Source organism: Leptidea sinapis, chromosome 39 (assembly GCF_905404315.1).
Source record: "Leptidea sinapis chromosome 39, ilLepSina1.1, whole genome shotgun sequence".
NCBI lineage: Eukaryota > Metazoa > Arthropoda > Insecta > Lepidoptera > Pieridae > Leptidea > Leptidea sinapis.
The window spans coordinates 1,848,878-1,876,626 of record NC_066303.1 but is presented as its reverse complement, the minus strand read 5'-3'; the positions used below and the strand labels follow the sequence as shown (position 1 = coordinate 1,876,626).

Genomic DNA, 27,749 nt, shown 5'->3' with positions numbered 1-27,749 from the left:
CTTGACACGATAGAGAAACACCGAGGCCCCAAGGTATTCAGGAAGCAGCTCAAACGTGGTAACCAGCAGATCCACAAACTTACTACTGGTGGAGGCAGACTGACGTCAGATCGCAAAGAAATACTGGAAGCAGCAGAGAAATTCTACTCAGAAATGTATGGCTCTCAAAAAACTGAACCATCTCCTGCTAAGAGCTAGGCTAGAGATCCACGCGCTGAAAGAAGACGCAAAACCGAAGATTTGCCTGAAATATGCTCGTATGCGATCCAGCATGCCTTAAAAGAAATGAAGAAAATGAAGGCGCCAGGAGAGGACAAGGTATTACGTACGAGCATCTGCGACTCAGTGGAAAACCAGATTTTAAAAGCAATACAGCATTAATCCTTTTCCAATTAAATACCTTTAAATACATTGTTCATTAATAATTACGATTACATTACATTTATTTAACTTTTAAAAGCTCAAAGGAAGCTTCCCAATTAGTCGACAGAGTGCAATGTGGGCTCTATCCGACTTCAGTGATGGTTTGGTGGGGACGACTTCAGCTATGAGTGACTGAGACACAATTTTCTGAAAAAGGTATCAAAACATTAACACAAGTGTATCAAGATACCATTCTTGAGAAGGTAGTGAAGCCCCTTAACAACACCATGTTCAAATTTATCTCAACCTTGAAGGCCAAAGTTTTTATAAAAAAAAAAAAAAAACAAAAGTAAAATAATTTTGTAAATAGCGTATGTACGCTTAGAACAGTTTAAGGGATAGAAAATAACTTCAAGTATAGCTCATCACTCTTGTATTCCAAATATAAATAACTATAATATCATCAAAAATCATAAAATTTTAGTGTTGAGGTTCCGATTGTTCGACAGCTTCATCTTCAACCTGTGAATAATAAATACATCTTGATTAGTAGATTGTACTTTATTTTATTTGGAATACTTACAGTTTACACTTATATTTATTAACAAGAGCAATATCGTAATATACAGGAACTTAGAAGTAAAATACAACACGAATTGTTTAATACTAGCTAAATGTATTCAAGGAAATAATTAAAATTGAATAGGATTTCTTTCTCTAAACTACTAAAGAACAATTAAGGACATGAATATAAAATAATATTAATAGTCAGAACATTGGGTTAGAGTTATAGTTAATTCAAACTTACATTTTAATTTACTAAACTAATATTTTGAAAGAAATGATTGTGTTAGGCTTAGAGTTAAATACCTATATCAAACGTGTTGAAGTCAGAAAGTCAGTTAAATTGTTAAAGTTACTTGCAGATCATATAATAAAATGAATTATTTCTATAATTAGATGAGTTATGACTAATTTGTAGGGTACTTGGTTGTCTACTTATCCTTAGAGGAACTCTGAGGTTTGCGAGTGAAAGGAGATAAGGGGAATCAATTGTAGATTGAGCAATTCTAACTAGGGAAGGAAGCTGGGAGTTAGTCTGAATATAGCGAGGGTCTTTGATCATGTATAGCACAAGACATATCTCTCAAAAGTTCAATCATTTGGGCTTCCCAAGAATTTATGCAAATGGACCTCCAGCTTACTCACTGGTTGCAGTGCAGCATACAGATCGTTGTCGATGGTTATTGCTCAAACCAGAAGCCCGTGAACGCCTGAGTACCCCAAGGCTGTGTGCTATCTCTTACACTGTTTGTTCTTTCTGTTTCTTCTGTATGTCAATGATATGTCGGATACCTCCAACTTACATTGCTATGCAGACGACAGTACTGGTGATGCCGTATACACGGGCCATGCAGGTCTCTTTTAAGAAATTGTCGACCAGTGATAGATGAAACTTGTGTCTTCCATCGAGTCCTCTCTTGAGAAGGTCGCGGAATGGGGTAAAATGAACCTTGTTAAATTTGACCCCCAGAAGACTCAAGTTTGCGCGTTTACTACAAAAAGAAACTCATTTATCGTATCACCGCTGTTCGACAATACCTCCCTTTAAGCCTAGCTCAGTATCGGAATACTAGATCTCGAAATCCCGAACGAATCCCAATTCCACGCTCATCTGGAACCAAAGCCAAATTGGATTAGTCGAAGCTGGGTGTCATTAATAGAGCACGGCAATACTTCAAGCCGACCTTCTAGTACTGTACAAAGCGCAGGTCCGACCACTTATAAAGTATCTATTGCTGCCATCTCTGGTCTGGCGCACCCCAGTATCAGCTCGATCCATGTGACAGCCCGTGCAACACAGGGTTGCTTGAATTGGGTATGCTAGTGCTATGCACCCAGTGCTCTGTGTATAGTTCGATCAACTGGCGTTGTGTAGAAACGTATATTCCCTGTTTCAAGAAAGCTCGAATGATTTGTAGATAAATCTCCATGCGAAAAATCGGTGTCAAGTGGCAACTATGTTGTCGCATTTCGATTGGTCAGTGAGATTCCCGGAGGTCCACTCCCGTTACTTTTACCACAGTCCCGCAGGTCTACCCCCTTTTCCTTCCCCAGAGCCCCGTAGGTCCACTCTACTTCCCTTCCCACACCTTTTCCTGAAAAGCCAGTAACGCATCTGCAAGCCCTCCGGTGGTGCATTTTTCCATGGGCGCAGTGATCACTTTCCATCAAGTAAACTTTTTGCCATATAAATTATTTTTAGAGTTAAACCGTTTCTTGGACATTGCAACATTTCTTTATTTTTCTAAATTAACAGACAAAAATTAAACTAATAACAAAAATATTATGCGATGGCCGACTGCCAATTACAGGTTCACACTATTTATGGTATAACATTTAACGCTCTAATTAAACTATGATTAAATCAAAATAAAAAATAATTAACTAATAAATATAAAGGTGTGTATGAGTGTATGTGTGTATGAGTGTATGTGCGTATGAGTGTATGTGCGTATGTCTTAAGTCGTTTTCAACTCTTCGATTACAGTATACTTAAAATGATTTCCTTTTTGAAAGAGCTTTTAGTATGGACGAAAATATCTGTTGGTAAGAAATGTTTATTATAGCAGCTAAGGGTACGGCAGACCACCGAATTCTGTGCATAAATAGAATGAGTAATTGGGACATTAAAAAGAATTATTCTAAAAATAAACGCTTTTAATAGCCTATCTTACTCCTAATTACATAAGCTACCTAACAATAAAAGTCCCGTCAAAATCGGTCCAGCCATTTCAGAGATTAGCCGGAACAAACGCTTGTATAAAATCAATGTTCTAATAAGCATTAATGTATTACAAGAGACTTGATCCTGCAGAGAAATTGTCCAAACAGTTTTGCGGGACTATGTTAGCTTTTAAAATTCTTTCTGTAAATGATTAATAGTATAAATAAATAAATAAAATAAATAAACAGACAGACAGACAGACAAAAATTGTAAAATAAATTATTTTGGTATATGTACCATATAATTATATATTCATTCACATGTAGTACGGCAAAATGGTTATTTCAATATTACAAATACAAACAGACACTCAAATTTTATTTATATGTATAGATATAATAGTATTTTACTTTTGTTTAACATAATCATATTTAAGATGTTATAGGGAAAACAATAGGTACTACTAAACTAAAAGTGGCTAAATTCATAGTTCTGTTTTTGTCAGTTAATGAGTTCTTGCAGTAAGCCGACGAAATAAACTGCGACGGCTGATCATCCCAATCGAGCTTAAGGAGCCTGAGTTCTTTAATCAATAATTTTGAATAAAGGATAACAGGGCCTACAAGGCCTAACACGTCATATAAGCGAGCAGTCGCAGATAAGATCGCGCGTTTTGTACCTTTGGTGTCCGGTGGTGAACCTGTAAATTTAAAACAATCGGAAGCAGGCAGCCATTGTAGGCCGAGGAGCTTCAAAGTGGCGTCGTCTTCGAAAGATTCAGACAGATTCCTGCTTGCGATGTGAAGCAGGAATGGCCCACAACAACTCCGAAGAGTTGCTGGTCCATTTCACCAGTTCAAATCCCCCTGATTTGAAGAGCTGAAGCAACTGTGATGCTATCTCTACTACTCTGTCTAGCGATATAGCAGAGGAAGCCAAATCGTCCATATATTATATATCTCTTTCTAGGACCTCAGCAGCCAAAGGAATTTTTTTCCCTCTCATCATTCGCTAACTGCCGTAACGTACGTATGGCGAGGAACGGTGTGATGGATTTACTTTAACACATAAATACATCTTCCGCACGTCGGCAAAGAAAGCTACTTTAAAAATACGTACATTAATTGATATATTAAAAATGTCATCCTGTAAATTGCACCCGGTGTGCAAGACGTCATTTAGTGAAAGACCTGAGTCGGTTCTAAGACGATGCGAAGTTTAGTGGTATCCTGGTCATACATACGTATGACAGGATGATGAGGCAGGTAGAAGCCCTGCGACAAAGTGTCGTCATCAATTAATGATATAATTTTTTTCATTTTAAAAACCGGTAAGAAGCTCATTATATTTGCACGTAAATCAGGTGATCGTAAAAACTTATTTTAAAGCGATAAAAAACGTCTATGCGCGTTAAGTAAAGAATTACCAAGTTGGTCTAAATTATTTTTAAAAGGTAACGGAATAAGTACCATCAGCCTTGCGAGTAGTGGTAGCCACATAAATATCCTCACAAGCTTGTACATGACCAACCATCGCCACCCTTGACCAAATTTTAGGGAAGGGAACGACCCGTCCCACGTCGCCGCCACAAGCAGTGATATTTAAGCGAGCATGATGAAAAATGTCACAAGTACGCAACCAAATAACAAAAAACTATGTTCATCTACAATACATTCAATAATGCTTACTAAACACCTCTACCTACAATTTGACCCATTTTGCTTATCGAAATACGTTATTTAGCTACATATTATGTACTTACCTACTTATTTAAAATATTTATTTCTACTTTGGCCTACAATGAGATGAAATAGGTAAGACATAAAATATGTGCCTACGAATCCTATATTATATCAAGATTAACTATTGTTAATGCTCTGTGTCGTAAACTAAATTTCAAATTTACTTATATATCTATCTAGTTAAGTATTTAATTCTACTTTTATTACAATAAATGAGTAGGTACGGTAATAAGGTAGGTACATAATATAGTTAATTCCGGGCGGCACGGAGCAAAGATGAGGCACGTCTCCTCCTTGGAGCAGCTGCTTCTCGCTTTTTCCATTCCTCTTCTACAGCATCAGCTGTTTTATAAACATCCATTGGTGCCACCTTAAAAAAGTTTATTTTTACCCCGACTAAGCATCAATATACTATAATGACGTATAATATGTGAATATAAAACGGTAAGTAAGAATATATCATTATTTAGTCGGTATAGTCATATACACTAGATAAACTTCAGGTGGATCGTATCAGGCACTTATACGCCGGCCGTGATCTGGAAACGAATAAATAGAGCTAACGATCATGTAGAAGCGTTGATTATGTGGTCCTCTTATAATTACCTGGGACCGGTATTGTAAACGCGATATCAACTGAGTTTTCGGGTAATAAATGTCAATAAAGATAATTAACAATAGTTAATACGTGCAATGCGTTGTATCTTACCGATACCTACCTGCCATTGCGCAATTACAACGCAAAACCATACTCTTAAAATAACCGATGTTGAAGTTCTTCTGCATACATAGGCTGCACTAAAAGTATCGGGGATGGAATATTTCCACTGTCCCTGTCATATTAAAATCTTTTTAATTGAAAACTCCTTGGTTTTAAAAATCGAATACCATTTATTTATTTAAAAAAAGATTCTCGGTCTTGTCAAAAGGTCTTGTCAAACTTGTTTAGTCGTTGAGAAAATGGAATTGACTCGAGAAAATTCTAGAGCGATGATTTATTATGACTTTCGAAGTGGTTTAACACAAAAACAGTGTGTTGACCGGATGATTTCTGCATTTGGTGATGAAGCCCCATCCAAAACCACAATTTATCGCTGGTTTGATGAATTTCAACGTGGACGTGTCAAGCACAGTGATGATCCCCGTCAAGGTCGTCCAAAAACTGCAGTCACCAAAGAAAACGTTGATGCTGTGCGTAAGCTGATTGAGGAACTTCGACATGTGACATACCGCGAAATTCAGGCAACTTTAGTCATTGGCATGAGTCAAATACAAATAATCTTGCATGAACAATTAGGTGTAAAAAATCCCGATGGATACCGCATTTGCTCTGTGAAGAGCAAAAAGCTGCTCGCGTTACTTGGTGCGTCAGAACTCTCGAGAAGATTCCACGCAGGATCCTCAAATGCTGTATACAACATCGTATCTGGTGACGAATCCTGGATATACGCGTACGAACCCGAAACAAAAAACCAGTCACGAGTTTGGGTGTTCGAAAATAAGTCAAAGCCAACAAAAATTGTTCGTTCACGGAGTGTTGCAAAAAAAATGGTGGCTACGTTTGTCTCCAAAACCGGCCATGTTGCGCATATTCCTCTTGAGGGACAAAGAACGGTTAATGCAGAATGGTATGCTAGCATTTGTTTGCCACAGGTCGTTTCTGAACTCCGTAAAGAGAACTGCAACCGCCGCATCATCCTCCATCACGAGAATGCGAGTTCTCACACCGCGTACACAACAAAAGCGTTTTTAGAGCAAGAAAACATAGGATTATTAGACCATCCGCCGTACAGCTCCGACCTAAGCCCTAATATGTTCTATACTTTCCCTAAAATAAAGAATAAATTGCGTGGTCAGAGATTTTCATCATCTGAAGAAGCTGTGGACGCCTACAAAACGGTCATTTTGGAGAACCCAACTTCAATGATTGGTTCCATCGTATGGAAAAATGTGTCAAATTTCGCGGAGATTACTTCGAAAAGCAATAAATACATTTTTAAATAGTAATGTTGTATCACTTCCTTGATTCCCGAAATTTTCAGTGCCGGCCTCGTAAGACAAAAGAAAATGTTACCAGGGAAAACTGGATTAAATACGTTAAGCATGATGAACACCTCCAGGAAACGAAAATAAGATTTTTTGAGAAATCAAGTTGAACCTGTGATTATAATTTATTGGAAGACGACAATGACTTATTCTTTTATTCTACTCCCATATATAGCTTAATACAAACCCTTCAAAAATAACATAAAACTATTCAGTCCTACAGGTTCTTGGCAATCGAGTCGACTGTGTTACAATTTAGAATGTAATATTTTAAATATTTTCATGACATCGGTTTTCTACGTGTAATAACCAATTATATTTCATATCTTTTTTCTAGCATTCATTCACTAGTAGAAATTAATTTTGGATATAGGGTAACATTACTTGTGAAGATTAGTGGAAATTGGAATACGTCAACTAGCATTGCACTGCAACTTTTGAGTCGTGCTCATAAGAATTGCCCTCCAGGCTTTTTGATTTTGCGGATGTCCATGGGCGGTTGCCTCGCCACTTCCCACGACATAAGTCTCTTGCCTGTTGCCTCCTCCTTGACGTGCACCAGACACTTGACAGTCAATAGTTGACATCCTATATATTATTATACTCTTTGGTTGACACGTTCTGTAGTGCTTACTGCTTACCTACTGACTTACCTACGTACTGAGTACTTTCAGTTTCATAGGGTACTCTCACTACTCTGTGGAGTACTGCTTAAATTTTAAAGTTGCGTTGCGGTGGTTGTAATTTTCTATATTTTAGAATATTATTACTAATTACTGTAACTTCACTTCTACTACATTTTGTCTTTGTTATTATAAAAATATAAATAATTACCAATTACCATGAATATTTCAAGTAGTAGGGGTTCGTTTCGGGGGTCTGGTCGTGACCGTGGTAGATTCAATAGAGAAATTCAATCAGGACCTGACGATAAGCATGATAGCATGTCAAAGAAACTCCTAGTAAGTTATAATAATGAATTAATTATGACTATTTCGTATTAGATCTCATAACGATTTCTGTGTAAGTCAATCTTTCTGGGCGCTTGTTCCGTTTCTACGGGTTTCTATTAGTGTCTATTTTGTTTACAGTCGTTTCTTATTTTACGAAATGATGGAAATACACGTCATAGAATATGTGGTAAGGGCCAGTGACCACGATGAAGTTGAAGAGTTAACTCAAATTTTGTCCAACATGTAGGCATTGTGTGCAGTATTTAATTTAAGTAGCTATGTATCTTAAATAGGTTATGGGTTAAAGTCGACATCAGTTCAATTCAGGGCAGTATAAAAACTGTTCTTATTAGGTACATGAATTAATTTGTAGACTGGTTGATATAAAAAACATTGAAAGCTATTATGGTTGCAATTGCATCATACCGGTTATTTACAGGTTGTATTATAATGTTTTTATTTACTGACTACTTGCTTTCAATTAATATCCAGTTATTGATGCATTAGCACTAAGGCTAAGATCTATTTTTGACTTTGACTATTGAGTGTACTTAGACTTTGCCCAGACTTTACTTAGATAGAAATTACCTCAGTGTTATAAAACACCAACTTGCATTGAGCTCTCTTAGTTTGAGCTCACTATAGTTTCAACTGTCAAATGACTATAAAAATGAAATCAAAGATTACACTAAGTATACACTTAGCTAAGTTTTATGTAAGTAAAGTCTGAGCAGAGTCTAAGTACACTCTATAGATATAAGGCTCAGATGATTTTAGGAGGTATTTTGAAAGGTGTCAGACTGAGAACATAATATAACTATAAAATATATCACCTTTATGGCGACATGCTTGAATGGTAAAATACATAGGACTGTGGAAGCTCTTACAAAACAAAACTCCTGTTAAGATGAACAACTTTAAGCTCAATTCTGTCATGTGGTTGTAAGGTGAAGAGAAGTACTACTTAGTAGGTACCTACTGAGAGCTAACTTGAGGTTATTTCTTGACAAAGCTAATGAACTGTAGCTAGTGTTCATCACATGAGACAGAAAACGTCCACTGCTAGACAAAGGTCTCCCCCAAAGATCTCCATGATGATTGGTCCTGCATTGCCCTCATCCAATGTATTCCGGCGATCTTGACCTGAATACTGTGTCTTCCAGTAGCTAGTGTTATTCATTATTAATAATAATATGTGGTGTTCATATTAATGAAAAATATACAAAATAAGTTTATGAAGTGTTTTAACAAACTAACACTTTTTCTTACATTATATCATTTTTTTATAGGACATTGATATGGAATTGGAATTATTGAAAAAAAAGAGGGCTATTCTTCAAGAGGAGCATCAATATCAATCTTTACTAACGAAGGAAAATGAATTCAGGGTATGAATATATAATATATATCATTAAGTAACACATTCTTTTAATATAAGAAATTGTTAAAGTACTTTAATTAGAACTCATGAGAGCTTGCAGGCAAGCTTAACTTTTGCTCATTATTGAGATAAAAAAAAAGGGATAAGATGAACCAAAGATTCACCTCATGGTAAGAGATATACTCTGATGATTGGGCCATTGTGTGTGTCCATTCATCTTCTCACTCCAACCAGCACATATGGTCCCTGGAGTGTAGCTGTGGCCTTGTACCCTTCTCCTTTTTTGTGTTCACAACAAGTGATCACCTCTGCCCACATTCTCTTGTAACACCAGAGTTATCACAGAAGCATTGCCAGCCTTAAAAGAAGAGGTCCCTTTCCTTGATGTGGACACCTCCTATTGGTAATAATGTGCACAAATAAACAGCAAACTCCACAACTAACTTTTTTTAAATATTGCATGTTCAGAAATGGCACTCTTACAATCTTTATACATCTTGTCAATCAATATCGGAAACAGAAAGAATAGATTCGCTTTCCTTGTCTATCTTGCTGTATCTCCGTTACAGATGTTCTTCTCTGTCGCACACTTTGTTTGTCATTACTCTAGTCTATGATCAAGGTTATATTTTTTTGGAGTTTACTCTTTAAGGATCGATTTTCATATAAGGCGCCCGGTATGAGAAAAACATGGAGAGTAAAACCCACTCATCAAATGGGATAGTAACGTTTTTCTCATTTAAATAAAAACAGACTTTGTCTGTTTACAAATAAGGCAACAATTGGCATTGTATTTTCCTGTTGGCCACCTAGCATTACTTTTGAAAATGATTTTATTTTGCAATAATTCTTGTGTCACTGAACTCCTCCTAGACGGCTGGACTGATTTTGATTTTTTTTTGTGTGTTTCAGTGAATTTGATTGGTTTAGATTCTCAATTCCGTCCATATAATATAATTCTCCTGCTCATGTGTATGTTAGTGAATGGCTGGACCGATTTTTCAAATTTAAGACATGAGTACAGGACAACGTCTGTCGGGACCACTAGTTATTAATGTCCTGATTAATCTGTCCCTGTATATAAATACTTGCTCAATACTGATCATCTTGGTGCTCCAAATTTTGGGGTATTTTTATTTCATTAATTTGTATTTATTGTATCTATGATCCTTGGTAGAATGATGAAGCTTTGGCAGTTGAATTTCTTGTTATGGATTTAGTTTTTCTTGAAAATGGGTACAATAATAAATACTGCTTTTCTTGAAAAAAATCTATTCTGTCATCTATTTTAATGATAGACCTCTTTCTTTGAAAAATAAAATAAATTTAATAGATCAATATATTTATCTGTTTAGAACGATTAATTTTTTTAGATGAAGAAATTAGTTTTACTAATTTTTTACAAAAAACTAATAATCATTTGAAATGGTATCATCTACTGTACTCAATATATCATGTTTTTATGTATAAAGTTACATTTACTGTCTTGCCTATCTCATGTAAGGCAGATGTTTGAGTATTTTTATATATGTAAACCAATGAAGACTTAAAGACTCGCCTAGTATACTTGGTCTCGAAATCTCGAGCAATTGCCAATTCCGTGGTCATCTGGAAGGCAAAGCCAAATTGACTTCGAAGAAGCTGGGCGTCATAAATAGAGCACGACAATACTTCAAGCCGGCCTTCGATTTGAAAAATAACTCTAGAAACGCGAATCATTTTTGATGTCTAAATTTTTTTAGCCGTGTTGAGCACTTTTCTTGGGATGAATGTAAAGTGTTTTTTTTTGGTTGGATTGGTTTTTAATCTTTGTCATTAGCGAAGACTCTCCATAAGGGGATAGTTTTACTTGTATTTCCTTGTTACTTATTATTTAATTTTTTTATTACTTTGTTTCTTACTTCAGCTAACATAAACCAATTGAATCAGTTTTAGAGATTGGTGATTATGATGCTGGTAAAGAAGATGGTGAAAGAGTCCTTGAAACTATAGATGGAAGTTCATTTTTCTGAGAGATAAACTTTTTATGTAAAATAATTGTAGTAGTGTTAAATTTTGTATGTTATAAAAATTGTCCTTTTTGTGTATGATAGCGCAATAAATTGTATTTAACCACATAAATATGCTAGTACTTTTATATTGATATATAAAGCATTTCTTGCGAAATTATTTCCTAACCATTCCAAAATATTAAAAAATGCACAATGTTAATATTCAAGTTTTAATTCTAACAGCACTGTCGGAATGCACCCGTATTTTTATTTGATAAACGTCTCATTTAGCAAACACATAACACAATATTCATTTGACCATCATTCATTTGTACTAAAAATTTGTGATTATATAAAATGACAGTAGATTCAATGTTACTAGTGAACAAGGGAGGAAAAAAATTAATTTATTTTCAAAAGTGTAATACAATAGATTTATTAGTTTCAGAGGATCAAATAATATTGTCTCTTTTAAACCATACAAACATGATTTTAACATAATCTTAACTTGAGCACTTACAGACCTTTTGATTCCAGAGAAAACATCAATCTCGGCCTCGGTTCAGACCAGGAGTTAAAAGAACTGCCAGCCACAATCCTGGTAGTGGCACACCAGCCAAAATTACCAAGACGGATGACATAAAAAAGAAAGATCCAGATAACTGCATTTTACGACCAAATGTTGAAACACCAAAGTATGTTACTGGAAGACTAGAGCTGGCACTAGGTGAACTTCTGAAACCTCTCAGACCGCTTTATCCGAACGTGATGGGTTCCAAGTTGGTGAGACATGTTGTACGCGATAGAATAAGGAGCATTATGATGAACAAACCAGTAATCAGCTTAGCAAGTGTGTTTGAACAGTATCGTTTGGTTTACCCGGAAGAGGCGGAAAACGATTTGGTAACATTGCGGGATGAATGTAAGATGACAGGTGTAATGAAATTGCCCAATTTTTCAGATACAGAAACAGGTAACATTTGAACTACTATACTATTATATTGCAAAAGAAAAATATACTTTCTGTGTACCTTTCACTATATTTTAGACAAAAATCTAATTATCTACTGCCTCTATATCCATCAGTGTAACGGCCTAGCAAGGCCTCCATAATGTTTTCTATATATACAATAAGCTATTCTTCAATTTTATTTTAAATATATTTTAAAATGATTGTGAATATTCTATACTGGTACTTTTATTTCCTCAAAATAATTCCACTTTATGCTAAACGCGGCAATAAGCCAGCCGCCATGATCGTGACGTAATAATATCATAAACAAAGAAACGTCAAATGTGCAGTGCAATCAATTGTTTTTTTTTTTCGAAATAAAAGTGACCTAAATTAAATTGTTTCTGCTATAGTGACGTCACAAAATGCGCCGTTTTCGGTCATGTGACACAGATAATAAAACAATTATTTTCATTTTGAAAACATAAATAAGCCACCGAGCCTATTAGACAGAGTATTCGATCAGTTGTTTCCACCGCGCTTAGAATACAACGCCACGCAATGTAAAATGTTCAGTGAAAAACTGTCCAAATAACAGCATCTCCAAACTTAAAAGGGATGGTGCCCCTTTTAGTTAACAAAATTGTAATTTCAATTGCTAAAATAAAAATGAAAAATATTCAGTTTAATAATAAATATCATACTTTTTAATGTTTCAACCCTAGGATTATCATTAAGAATATGGAATTTATTTTGCAGAGAGTATTTCGAAATACTACTTCGAAAGATACGAGAAGCTACTTGCTTCCAAGATGGATGCTATGTTTAACAACGTAAGTAATGTCTTTATACTTCTTTGACCGTACCTTTGAATCAATGGAATAACTGGGCCGAAACTTCGAAATATATTGTGTGTAAACGCAGGCGGAGAATCTATACGAAAATCTCTGATAAAAGCCATGTGTGGTGTGCATTCATCTTTCTTCTTTTAAACAATATGTTTTTAAAGTTATAACCCTCACTTCTAGGATTAATACACAAATAAAATTTGAAAAACAAAACTTTATGAACGATGCGGGATTCGAACCCACGAACTCCGGCGTTCCGTGCCGGTGCTCTAACCAACTGAGCTAACCGTTCGAGTACCGCCTCGTTATAAAATTCTGTTTGCTTTGTTCAACTCTCAGGTTCTGGCTTTCTTCTTTTAATTTCTTTTTTCTCAGTTATTTTTACGCTAGTGTTTGAATTGCTGAAACTATTCCACATTCATAGTATTAGTAATACGAGTATAGTAGCGTATAGACGACCTGACGGAGTGACCAATGTTGATTTGTCATTGTGTGCGTTAGCCAGTCGTTAGCTAGTTTTATTCAAAATACTAAAACTTGTTAAACAAAATCGGTTACAGTAACTGAAGATTCACTTTCCTATCTTTAACGCCCGATTTTATCGAAAGCGTGGGGTGTAGTTTAATAATTCTTCTACACCCCACGCTTTTTTTTACAATAAAATATATTTTGTTTACACTATTTTCAATTTAAATTTATTTTCTATTTTTTAGTTGAATTTTATATAAAGCGTGCTTTTACGTTTTTTTTAACTATTATTTATTTTTCATTTTTTAGTTAAATTTTCTATAAAAGCGTATTTTTAAAACTATTAAGTACTTTAACATCAATTCCTGCCTTATCGACTATAGATGAAAATTATATATATTAACAAAAATCATATTTTGCAAATTGAAAAATTGAATAATTTTATCAAATTAGTGTAATGTCATCGGTCCTCGATAAATCTACAAAGTTTGAACAAAATCTTGCCGTTTAAAGTGGGTCAAAATCGCGCCCAAAGAAGTCGGTTACAAACATACAGGTGAAACTAATATAAAGCGTATAAAAAAAGCGATTCGTCAAAAAACACGAATCGTCCTCGTGTGAATGGGCTCTTAATTACATACAAAATTTTAAACATTGAAGATGTGTTCGGGAATGGCTTAAAATATCTCAAACACACAAAACTCAAGTGCCTGCTATATAAACAGTTAATTATCTTCATCAAATTTCAGATTGGTAAATTGCAAGCAACTGATGATAAAGTTTTATTAAAACTAATAAGAGATCTGAAGAATACAAAGACCGATGATGATTCTGCGACAGGCTCTGATAATATTGCTAATATAGTGAGTAAATTGACCAAAGGAAATCTTTACATGAACATCACTGAACTTTTGGTGCAGAAGGAACTGTCAGAGATGATAGAGTCACCGAAATTCAAAAAGGTGAGTATTAAAATTCGTAAGAGCACTGGACTCGTAAGGTTTTTTTTTATGAAAATAAAGGGACGAGACGAGCAGGACGTACAGCTGATGGTAATTGATACGCCCTGCCCATTACAATGCAGTGCCGCTCAGGATTCTTGAAAAACCCCAAAAATTCTGAGCGGCACTACAACTGCGCTCGTCACCTTGAGACATAACATGTTAAGTCTCATTTGCCCAGTAATTTCACTAGCTACGGCGCACTTCAGACCGAAACACAGTAATGCTTACACATTACTGCTTCACGGTAGAAATTGTGGCGCCGTTGTGGTACCCATAATCTAGCCGGCATCCTGTGCAAGGGAGCCTCCCACTGGTAGTAAAGGAGCTGTGGCACATACGGCCGTTTTCAATAACGTATCTCTAGTTACGGTTACATTGCTGTCACCGTTTAATTACAAGATCTTATCTATCCATAGTATTCCATAGTTATGTCCAATATAGTTATAGTCCAATGCTTTATGTCGATAGGTTATTGAAATGTAAGTAAGCGTAAAAGGATATATTTGTCTACCTCTAGTAAGTTAAACTAAGGATAGATAGATTATTGAAAACGGCCGTTAGATATAATTATATACGTGAAGATAGATAGAGATGTGACAGCTGTGAACACAAACTGTTATTTTTAAACTGATATCGCTCACTTCTGGCATTAATTAAATAAAATTTGTAACTAAAATTGTTTAGATTAAAGAGCAACATCTCAAATCAATTTCCTAATATGCAATTATTGTGGAAGCTATCTATCAGCTGCAAAGGTGATCCTGTAGATGGAGCCACAACCTGAGAGTTTGAGAGACATACCAAGATTTACGAATCATAGGTCACTCGAACGGTTGGCTCAGTTGGAAGAGCGCTCGTACGGAACCCGAGGTCGCGGATTCGAGTCCCGCAGGTGTGAAAAATATCGGCGAACTGATAGCCTTTATTTTGAGCAAACGCTCGCTAATATATTCTAAAACAAAGTGACTAACGTATCGTGAGTGTAATACGTAACTGTCACGCACACTAAAATAATAAAGCTGGCCTGTTGTCATGCGTTGCCTAACAGCAAGAGGCTCAATGTAGCCGTAATGAACTAAGCAGTGGAAAGCTTCTTTCCACAGGATTCCGGCTAGTTGGGCGTCTTTTTTTGCTGTGAAGCACTGTGCATACATTATGTCTATTTCGGGATAGCGTAGCTAGTAAATCGTTGAACAAAGCATACAAGATTTTATGACGAAACGTCACTCGAACGGTTAGCTCAGTTGGGAGAGCACTCGCACGGAACGGCAGAGGTCGTGGTTTCGAGTCCCGCATCATTCATAAAATTTTGTTTTCAAATTTTATTTGTGGATTAATCCCAGAAGTGAGGGTTATCACTTTAAATACACAACAAATTGTTAAGAATAATAAATCTACATAAGAAATATCTTGCACACCACTGCGAATATATCAAACTCTGAATTAGTGTCGTTCAACTTATTGTATTCTCGAAGATTTCGAGCGATTTACTAGCTACGCTATCCCGGCCTTGAGTTCGAGTCCCGCATCATTCCTAAAATTTTGTTTTAAAATTTTATTATTATTTTTATGGAAGAGGGACAAACGAACGTACAGGTCACCTGATGTGAAGTGACCACCGTCGCCCACATTCTCTTCCAACATCAGAGGAATCACATGAGATGATGATGAGATTTAAAACGGTATACGCGCTTTTTTTTGAGGTACCCATGACGTATCATCCCGGAAAGGTCGCACATGAAAGCTAATTCCACAGCTTCGTCGTACGTTGAAGAAAGTTCCTTGAAATCCACACTGTGGAGGAACGTCACACATCCAGATGGTGGGGATGATATCCTAATTTGTGGCGTGTCGAGCGAAGGTGGAATTCGGCAGGATAATATTACGCATTGTGACTCGGATCTTATTACCAGATGAAGACATTATCTTCTTTCTAGCCTGTCTCAATAATAGTCCTTTAGATTGCGCCATCTATTGTTATCTTGTTCCATCCTTCCAGTTCACGAGGCAGTAAGGCTAAGTAGGGAATCATACGCATTCTAACTAGGACCCTAACGGGCCACTGCAGATTAAACAAACACTTCTCAACTCTAGGCCTAGATTGTAGAGCGTATAGATTGAGTAATATTGCAGATGAACCGTTACACATTCTCTCTGAATGTGGTCCTTTAATGCGTAAACGTAGCATCTCTTTGGGAAGTCCAATTCTTCTACCGCTTACGTCAGATATGCCAGTTCACTGCAAAACCTATGATAGATTCATGAAAAGAATCAATCTTAGCATTAAGCAATACTTAACAGTGGCTATCACAATATATCATATTGATCGCAGTGAAACAGGGCTACGCCAAACTGTACCAACTTACAAACTGCAACTCTCGGGTCGTGGCAGTTGAAATAAAACACGCCAAGATTTACGGATCATGCGTCATGTGGACGGGTGGGCTTAGTTATACTGGTGATCTTGGTTAAGATACCTGCCTTCCTCCTCCATCCTTGGTACATGTACAAATTTTCCATAAAGTCTTGGAGTGGGTAAAAATCACCTTTTACATTCCATTAGATACATAGATAAATACATATATGAGAAGCCAATATATCGTGTATAAATATTTGATACAAATTTCAGACATTCTTAGCCCTTGTCTGCTATAAGGATAAGATTAAAGATTTAAACAAAATAAAACTTGAAGCATTTAGAACTATGTCGAAAAAATGTCCAGAAAAACGTCTTCGTGAAAGGAAGTCAACTAAGATTGATATATCTATAGATGAACATGTGGACAAAAAGGAATCCGCAGATGAGAATGTGGATAAGGAGAAAAATGGAGATGAAAGTGAAATAAGCAACAATAAAACTGTAGATAAATTGGAAATAGATGAAGTTATTGAAGAAACTAAAGAGGAAGAAACTTCGAAAGAAGGAAAAAATGCAGATCAGTCTGGTGTAGAGGAAGCTGGGAAAGAAAAAAATGTTGAAATCAATAAAGAGAGTCCAGTAGCTGCAATTGGGCCCTACTATGTTAAGGTATGATTTTATAGATTTTTTCTTATGCTCCCATGAATGCCACTATTTTCCAATGTCACAATATGTGCTTAATCATCAGTACTTTATAGATGTGCAGATCTTAAAGAACTGTAATTTGACTATTAGATATTAACTTAATTAAAATGATTTTAGTGTTTTCTTGCTGTTTATAAATTAGGTTCTAAGAATTATTAGGAAATTTTTTAACGAAATTAATTAATACATGTTCCAAAATATTCAAGATGATGTTATGTATATCAGCGATATTTTAGGATTATCATAATGTCAACACAAAGAATAATGTATGTCATTCCTTTTACTCAGTTAAGTCGAGTATGTAATTCGTAGGGCAATGTATTTTTCTAAAATGGCCCATAGAGTGTACAAAATGCAAATGAGTTGTTTGTCCACCAATTTAGGTTATTCTCTAGATTTTTAAATTTATTCATAATAAACTATTAAACTTCACAGATAACACGCTTTCGTGTTATCTGTGAAGTTGTTTTATTATGTTTTTCGTAAGCCACAATAAAAAGTAGACAATAATTATAAATTTTATGTTATATCGGTTTACACTGTAATCATACTAAGGAAATCTCTCTTCTGTACAATATATATTTTTACATTGTTGCAATGGTAAGCTCGAGTTTAAAGGACAATGTTATAAAAGTATTAGATTCTCAATTTTCTTTGATAAACTCAAACTTTCAAAAAAGTCATAGTAATTAAGTTGCAAAAAATTTGTTCGGACTATCCTCGAATTTTGTAAGTTGGCATGGAGCAAAGTCCAAAGAAAATTTAATTTTTGTTTTTGTTGTTTTAAAAATATCTTTTCAGGTGGTGCAAAGTGGCGCACCAAAGAAAATTGAATTTTTGTTTTTGTTGTTTTAAAAATATCTTTTCAGGTGGTGGGTAATCCCAAACTACCATCTCGCGCAGGGTGCTATAAGTTTCTGGAGCAATTCAAACCGAGCAGCATCAAGAAGCACAAAACAATTGCCAATTTGTTAATCATCACTTTCAATGAAAAGGAGAGCTATAATAAAATAATAGCAGAAAACGAAGTAGCTATTGGTGAGTTTCTGCCATTTTGCAGAGTATATGGTATATATTCAGTTTTCTTGCTATTTAACAATATGCTTATTAACAATAGGTGCTACACCAGCATACAATGTCAGATAGAACATTATTTACTTGTTTTTTTCACACATATCTTTCTTATCACATTGAATATGAGTGGAGTATCATCCGCTAACAATACTATCCTGTAGAATAACTACAAGATAAGATGATCACTAATGTAAATAAGGAAGAGGAACGGACCAAGAATGAACCCTTCTGGTACCCCCATATTGAGAGGAGTCCCAGGTCTCCTGCTATTCACACTTACTTTCTCGAATTCTATTGTTGTTGAAATATGAAATCAGAAGATCGAGAGCTGTTCCTTTTATGCCGCGGTGACATAGCTTTATGACCAGCGCTTAATGTTTAACACAATTAAAAGCCTTTGATAAATAACACAGATACCGACTACATTCTGTAAATCCTCCCATGACATGTTAAGTCTCACTATTCTCATTTAGTTTAGCCCAGTATTTTCACTAGCTGCGGCGCTCTCTAAATCGAAACGCAATAATGCTTGCATATTACTGCTTTACCGCTGGTAAAACTCTGTCTAGGTTGTATGAGAATCCATTACTAATGTGTTCATTGTTTGTTTTTTTTTTTGGTTATTGAATTGTGTGTGTATTAAATTATTTTAATTCAAATTATATGTGTAATATTATTATAATTATGCCCTTTTATATTATATCAATGCTTTACAGAGGACTGTACTCTCGTAATTAAATCTGGTGACAATAATGCAACACCACAAACGCAACCGCAAAAATCGACAAACACAGGAGATAATACATCCTCTGAAAACGCTGAGGATGGCCAAAAAAGGTCTATTGAAAAACAAGACGCTACTGATGCAAAAAATTTGGATATTATACCTGAAGAGGATGAAAAAATTGATGAAAGTAATGGAAAAACTACGGAAGATGGTGAAAAAATCGATGAAGTTAATGAAAAAACCACTGAAGATGGTGAACAAAAGGCTGAAGATGAGCAAAAGGTAGAAGCTACGGCCACTGTAAAAGGGACGTGCGATGATGAAAATATAATAAAAGATGTTCCACCTAAAGACTCTACAACCAATTCTAAGGAGAGTGTACTAGCTACACCAACTAGATCATCGACACGACTGGCTACTGGCACTCCTGGAAGTATTAGAACAAGACGAGCTAGTCGCTTGGCACAAAATAACAATTAAGATATTTTATGCTGTTCTTTACGGTGTCGTATAGAACAACATAAGTTGCAAGTGAATTTATTTTATGATGCCTTTGGTTATGTTTATCTTGTCCTTACGCTATTTTGTTTTTTTTTTTGTAATAAAAAATGTTTGTACACAATATATCTATGGGCTCAAAGTAGGTATTGAAATACAATAATAGATGTCGTTGAAACTAAATGAGCCAACATCATTTTCCATAGTCAGATTATGATCTAAGTTGTAACATATCACCAAATTACGCTTTGATTATAACAAGGCCAACGGACGGTTACTGAGTTTCGTTGCAATAGCGAGCGATTATTATCCCAATCCCTATCACTCGTACGCAGTAATGGCGTCAGTTGGTCGACGTGTTGTGTGTCGTTGCGTGTTTCGTGTTACAGGAAAGCAGTTGGTACCAGAGTTGTCGACATTTGGTCTGCCATTTTGTGAACAAGTTCATTCCTCTTTGTTCGAACTGATGCGTATTTTTTCTTTTACGTAATTACTTTTCTTTATATGAATCCGTTAACAGTAGCGGATTTTTCTTAACTAACAGTGGTTTTCTTGTTGATTTTAACTATTAAATCACAGTCTAGCAGCTTTAGACAACCTTTGAAAGATAGCAATTCTTTTAAATATTCAAACATCTCGATAAAAATCTTTTGAAACCCTGCAACTTTGTTTACATTCTTTATCTCTACTCGCTGGCCGCACTATAGGTGAAAATAATATTATCTGTAAATAATATTATTAATCATAGCGTACCTCGATATGACTGTATTATTATTAAACACATTTTAATATACTCTGAAGCATGATATCTGTTTTGGAGTAGACATAGGTGCTTTGCAGTTGTGTCCTTGACTAACACTACATTTATATTTACTAATAAATTCACGACTTCATAGATAAAAGTTGTTTTTCATCTGTAACCTTTATAGAGAGGAGCGGACTATATTCTGAATTAATAAATATTAAATGCGATGCCTTTGTTTTTTTTATTACATTTCCTATTGATCTTCTTATTTAATTAGAGACAGCCAAAAACAATTGTTTGTAACTTCATAATAAGGAGAATTTTAATTATAATAAACCAGTCGGCTTAGAGGTATGCCTCTACAGTAAAAATAGAATTTTACTGCAGGCCATACAAACCCATAGTATTTGACTTTACTATTGAATTAACATTATAGTTACAGCAATTAGTAATTATAATATTTACATTAAATACAATTTCTGTGAGTCCGTATGTGAACTTTATTACAATGGTTCACATACTGACAGTCAAATCGGTTTGCGAATAGATTAACAATACTGTTCGGCTGCTCTTCAAGGAAATATTATTAGAATATGGATTTTACATTTTACAGAAGAAGAACTGAGTTGCGAGCCTTTTTTTTTTTGACGGGTTTTGTTTTGGATGGCATGGTAAGTATATAAAAATAAAACTACGTTTACCAAAACCGACTTCAAAAACTGAAAAGTATCAAATAACTAAAAATTTAATTTAATACACCTCCTATGCAAACTTTTACATTTAATATTAATATATTAAAGGTAAAAGTTTGCATTATTTATTTGTGCTACCTATTGATAGGTTTTAAGTCGGTGCTAAGCCCTAAACAATATAAAACTTAACATTATAATCAGCTTACTTACTGTTATCTAATAATAACAGTAAGTAACCTTAATAGGTTCTGTGGTTCGCTTGGGATTCTTTGGCGAATGTAGGTACCTACTATTACAGTAGGCTTGGCACCGACTTCAAAGCTATCAATATGTAGCACTTACAAATAATAGTATTTTATTAATATTAAAGTAAAATATATATCAATCAATTCATCATAAAAATGTTTTCGCTTACCGGGATTCGACCGGGACCCTTGTAGGTGGATAAGTGCTTTTAACATTGTATTTATACGTCAATATTTACCTTAGTTCTCGGTTATTCTTCATTCATGTCGTTTTCTCTACGGAGGCGATTAAACCAAAAAAGCCAGGTGCGTTCATAAAGTTCTTCTCCAAACACAGTATTGATACTACGGGCTGTTTTTGCTGCGTTAGTTCCAACACCGCAACACGTACTTATTCAAAAAATAATCCTTATTTTCAACTTTTCCTTATTTCTAAAGCCGAATGAAAAAACGATTGAATGTCGCTCTATATAGCTGGCGTGATTTAAACAAAAAATTTTTTTTCAACTGTTAAACAAACGAGATATACCTACTGTCAAAATGCGTCCCAATTAAGACGTTTTCGAGTTACGGCATACTACGCGTGCTAAGAACTGGGTGCTGGTACCGACTAGTTAAAGACTTGCGAATTTGTCGGGGTGTTATCGCTAACCCACTCCACTCACCCTGATGAAGGATCTAAAGCCGTGTTAATAAATATTGTAATAGAAAATCTTACCAGCAATTGATTGATGTAATATTCATATGTGATGGTGTCAGTCACAGGATCGAGAGCTGTCTGCATCATTTCATCGAATTCTTCCTGAAAAAGTATTTCTTATTAAATTAGTCCTAATCAACTGGAGATAATGCGCCGTGTGGTGGCGTCATGGTTGGAGCCTAGCAACATATGCTCCTCCAGAGACTAGAATTTTCGAAAATGCAACCAAGATCAATTCGTGATTCTTAATGTCGTCGGTGTCTTGGAATAGTCTTTTGGCTACAACTGATTCAGCGATAACTTATTTCTATAATATTATATAAGTATGATGTTATTGACATGTGCGTCCAGCAAGCCAATACTTTGTTTCTGGAACTATATAAGTAGCCTGCGATCTAAAGGGGGATTCGAGCCTAACGTTACATTTAATGGTATGTGCACGCGAGCAGATGCAGCTGAAGCCTTTGCAAATTTCTTGGCAAACATGTTCCTGTCTGAGGTGCCGGATTTAAGCGTAAGTAGATGAGGCAAGTCTGAATGACGGTAAGCTAATTAGTACTGTCAGTTACATCTCCAATTAGAAAATATCTTAGTCACCTTCTTTGTTATAATACTTAATTTGATCTTAAAAACAGGACAATAGCCATCTCAATGGAAGCTGACCCGAGTTCGGCCAATACTTAAAAAGAACGGTACGACGTTACTTCAGGATTTTTGGCCCATAGATATTCTGTTAACATCTGCCAAGGTATTCGAAGGAATTGTGCATAGAGCAATAAGCCGATAAATCTGTAATTTATAACGTGACGATGAGCATGGTTACAGGACCAAAAAGTCTGTCACCTGTCTAGATAGAGGCCATCAAGTAGACGCCCTTTATTTTGCTTTTTGCAAAGCTTTTCATAGGGTAAATAACGATATTCTTCTCAGTGACCTATTATGCCTAATTGCAATTCATCCTAAGAGTTCAATTTAAATATCTGTCAAACTAGCCAAAAAAAAGTTTTATCGTAAAATACCTCGGTAAATGGCTCTCCTTCCTCCAACATTAAGGTCGCGAACCTTTCTTTAGTGATGTATCCACGACCTTCCTTGTCGAAGTATCGAAATGCGGCCAGAAGCACTTCTGCAGTTGCCGGACACAATCTGCAATTCAAACTACAATGACGCTACACATCATAATCAGGACCTATGTAAATATTCACGATCACAACAACAACCATCGTGAAGATGTAGGCTCTAACAACAACGCCGATGTATTGATGGAGATTATAAGTATCAGTGGAAGTGCCTCGCACCTATTACAAGTGTGTCTCAATGAGGCGGAGGTCCGCAACATTAGTACAGTCGCGATAAGATTACTCCCTATGACACGATGTTTCGATCGTAAATAAAGCCTCCTCTCCACTATAGGCGATGATTGCTACTTGTATGATCGTCCGTTATCGACAAGTTAATCGTTGATCGTCGTCTAAGCATCCACACGATCGTCCGTGATCATTTATTGAGCGACAGTCCTTCAAGATGCTCGTGGCGTTTATAGATGCTGCTACCATTAATTTAATTTTAGTATACAATCATTTGACCACCCAGTACCTAGTCAATTTATAGTACTCGCGCTATGTAAATTTAAGGAAAACAAAACAGCGCCGCGACGACGTGAAGTACGTACGACTTCGCTCACTGTCCAGTCACCTCCTCATCGTTCTCGCATGTAATCGCCGATTTTGAAGAGGCGCCATAAAGTATTGCAACAATTATTGCTATCAATATAAAAATAAGAAACAGTTGCATGCGAATATGACATCTATTTCAAAGATGTTCGCATGTTAATTGCGTGATTTGGGTATAGCGTATTGAAAACTGGAATTGTTATTCATTAGATAGGATAATATAGTTATTCCCTATCTTCTTAGATCTTCTTCTTTATACCCAAGAAAGGCAAAGGATTGATGCATTAGAGATTTGGTGTTAGAGGCGAATGTTAAAAATTGTAAATAATCGCTTGTCCACCTTATGTAAACAACGTATTCTTTCATATTTTAGCCACACAGTGCGCAGACGCTACGAAATTGTTGCAAAACTAATTGTGGTTGGAAATACCTAAAGCAATAGATCGCGCGGTTGTTCTCCAATAAGATATATCGATCAAATTCGTCACAGTTGTAAGAGACGCGCTGGACTAAAGCGGTGGAGGCAGATTATCCGCTCCATATGCAGCTCAGACATGTGGGAGCGACCCCAGAAAAAGACCAATGAAATAGGGTGCTCAACGCTCCTAACGAAGATTTCACTTTATTTCAAATAAAACTCTATAACTAACATTATCAGTTTAGATAGCCACATAGTAGCACCTGTATCCCAGAACTTACCTGTGTTCAGTCATAACTTTGCACATGTACGGCAGAAAATTTTGAAGCGGAACGTTTCCCGAAGCTTCTTTATTTTCCGTTGCCAGTATCACCTCTTGTATCTCGACCTCCGTTGGACAGCATCCTAAAATAATCTATGAATTACTAACATAACAGTAGGACAGAGCTTCTAGGATGAAGTATATACCTGGATGTGACAAGCAATTAATAATACAGTGAATGAACGAAATTTTTACATACATAGAATATATCGGCATATGCCCTTTGCCATAATATCATCTCGATGGCTTGTACTATTTCCGGATATTACCCTGGTTAGTACCTACTAACCAGGGTAATAATCAGTAGGTACTGATTATGGTGATTATAATTAACATTTTTACCTACAATATCTTATGTTGTACCATTATTTTATCACGTATTTATAAGCTACTGCTCGTATATTAAAATCGTTTTATCGTTTGAAAGGTTATGTTATTTGATTTGAGCGGAATACGGCGTGCGCAGCCTAATTTACTGCATATCGCCATGTGTCTTAAAGTGAGTTTTAAGCAAGACAATTACTACTAATTCCACAACTTTGTCAATCACGCAAAATGTACCCTTAAAATACGATCAGAATTACTGATGACGTATTCATCGCAAGTGAATTACAATGCAGTGCCGCTCAGGATTCTTGGAAACCCATAAACCCTGTGCGGCACTACAATAATGCGCTCGTCACCTTGAGACATAAGATGTTAAGTCTCACTTGTCCAGTAATTTCACTAGCTACGGCGCCCTTCAGACCGAAACACTACAATGCTGACACATTACTGTTTCACGGGAGAAATAGACGCCAATGTGTTACCCATAACATAGCCGGCATCCTGTACAATGGAGCCTCCCACTGGTTAAAATGATTGCGACCAATAAACAAAACAGAAACTAGGAGAAAGACAAAAACATCCGGGTAAAGTGGTTTTATATGCATTTACTTAATTAGAAACAATTATTGTCTTCACATTAAAAAGTGCTTAATTTTTTTTAAAACCTTAATATTTTTCGACGTTTTCACAGCTGTCACAGTCTATCTAGATGTATAAATGATCTAAGATACATATGTAATTAAAAAAAACAAGTACCCTTTTTTATGTAGGACTACATAAAAAAGGGTACTACCACCATTAGTAGATTTCGTAACAACACACAAAGAATTGTATGGGCTACTGTTTAATAACTTTGCATAAATTATTGCTCGCTTGCTATTGGTGAAGGACTTATAATGATTGCTATGAAGCATTTGAGTTCATCGGATAAAACCAAACAATAAAATATTTTCGTTTCATAATATAAAACAGAAAGAAAAACATACAAACCCAGAGATCTGAGTATAGTTCCTACTTCCCTGACGTCCACAACCTGCTTCCCGGAATGGTCAAACACTTCGAAAGCTTCTATGATCTTCTTTTCTAATTCATTGTTTGGCTGAACTGAAAATTAAAAAAAGAATCACCACAATACCAATAATAAGCATAGGAAGTGCGCATATCGCCAACAAGTAGTATCTGTAGGCGTTGTTGTTTCCGTGAAATGACAAAAAGTATTTTCTTTGGTAAGACTTAGACATAATTTGATAAGAATTTAGTATCGTGTCGCAGGTGGAGGGGGTGAGAGGGGAAGGGAGGAGGGAGGGAGATATCCTCTGTCCCCTGGCTCACTCCCCCATTCTACCTGACCTGTCCGGTTTGGGGTATGACTCAAGTCTAATGCTCGCTTTTTGGGAATTGACCAGATCTCTGTTATTATCATTTCCCTGCGACATATACATTCCTACTTAGATTAAAGATTGATCTCCGATGTGCTTCAACTAGATACCGTACTACGTAAGAACAATAGCTATTTATTACGACAACTTTATATTGTAGTGTGTACTGGCTATTTGTACTCGAAGGTATCTTTAAAATTTTTTAACTTATATACGCTTCCTGTTATTTTACATTGAAATTAGAAAAATACAAAATACTGTAATCCCAGTTGTAATAATGTTATCCTAGTGTCTTTCTTATTTCTTTTTGTATTATTTTAACAAAGTTTTACTATACACATTGTTCGAAACTGGCTCGAGTGCGCCTACTTGGGCGTAGTATTAGTTGCCGCACTTTGCGACTATGCCTGCGGTATCTAGCTGGAGCGCAGCGGAGACTAATCCGTAATCTAAGCATACCTATTTAATACCTAATATATGGCTTCACTTACTTTTAGGTTCTTCCTTCCGAGCCATATTGTTTAAAAATAATATCGATGATTCTGATGAGGTTGAGATTCAATTTTTTAAATGAATTATATTATTATTTTTAACACTATAATGCACACGACCCAAAAAGATCGAAGCATTCAACTAAATATATACAAGAAAAATGTAAACAATAAACATCTTTTGGTTGCTTAGCAACTCCAACCACAGACATTTTTTTATTTGGTTCTGTTAGTCCATCTGGACAGGCAAAGGGGTCAAAAGCCCATACAGCCAAGTCTTCATTTTTATTTTTCTATTCTTCACTTTACACAGCTTGTTCAAAGTCAAGCTAAGTCTTTATATCATCTTCATCTTCAAACATAAATAGTACAATTTTTCATAAAAGTAGTATTTCGTGTTCTTCATGTTTCATTTTCTTCATATACATATAGGTTCGCATAAAAGGCCGAAGCCAAGTCTTTTATTGATAATATTCTTGTTCCAATGAAGATCAAGCATAGCCCGGGGTTTAATAATAATAAACTTTTATGATATAATACTAAAATATAAATCTCATATACGTATATGAGAAATATATTATATAACGTTATAACTTTATAAGAAATTATAACGTTATAAGAAATATATTATACATGAATTCTAAGTAATAATGATGAATATTAGTTGAATATAATAATTATAAAATAATATGAAACTAATTTAAGGTATAACTACAAATATACTATTTACATTTATACATTAAAATTTACATTATAAACACAAGTCCAATAATAATTTATGGATGAATATGTTTTAAGTCTGTGTAAGGGATTGTGTCAAAGGCCAAGCCGTATTTTCAAATTTCGCCTACCGTTGAAACTATAAATTTGTAAAGCGGCACGAAGCAGTCATAAGTTTTCAATAACTGCTGAAGTGAC

General features: G+C 35.5%; 2 protein-coding genes across 3 annotated transcripts; one reads left to right on the top strand and one right to left on the bottom strand.

Annotated features, from left to right (window-relative positions):
* Positions 1–781: 781 nt before the first annotated feature.
* Positions 782–26,993, bottom strand: LOC126976198 (dynein regulatory complex protein 8). Of its 2 annotated transcripts, XM_050824451.1 has the most exons (7): positions 26,832–26,993; positions 25,952–26,065; positions 24,594–24,717; positions 23,241–23,367; positions 22,240–22,323; positions 5,075–5,203; positions 782–885 (listed from the first exon to the last, which is right to left on the bottom strand). In XM_050824451.1, the coding sequence occupies exons 1-6, from the start codon at positions 26,854–26,856 to the stop codon at positions 5,084–5,086; spliced, it is 594 nt and encodes a 197-aa protein (XP_050680408.1). In that variant the 5' UTR covers positions 26,857–26,993; the 3' UTR covers positions 782–885; positions 5,075–5,083. The 2 variants fall into 2 exon arrangements, with proteins under 2 accessions (XP_050680408.1, XP_050680409.1); XM_050824452.1 differs by lacking the exon at positions 5,075–5,203.
* On the top strand, positions 7,567–20,811 carry LOC126976170 (uncharacterized). Its single transcript, XM_050824405.1, has 8 exons — positions 7,567–7,841; positions 9,122–9,220; positions 11,742–12,177; positions 12,916–12,989; positions 14,222–14,434; positions 17,106–17,504; positions 18,410–18,578; positions 19,331–20,811. The coding sequence occupies exons 1-8, from the start codon at positions 7,722–7,724 to the stop codon at positions 19,819–19,821; spliced, it is 2,001 nt and encodes a 666-aa protein (XP_050680362.1). The 5' UTR covers positions 7,567–7,721; the 3' UTR covers positions 19,822–20,811.
* Positions 26,994–27,749: the final 756 nt, after the last annotated feature.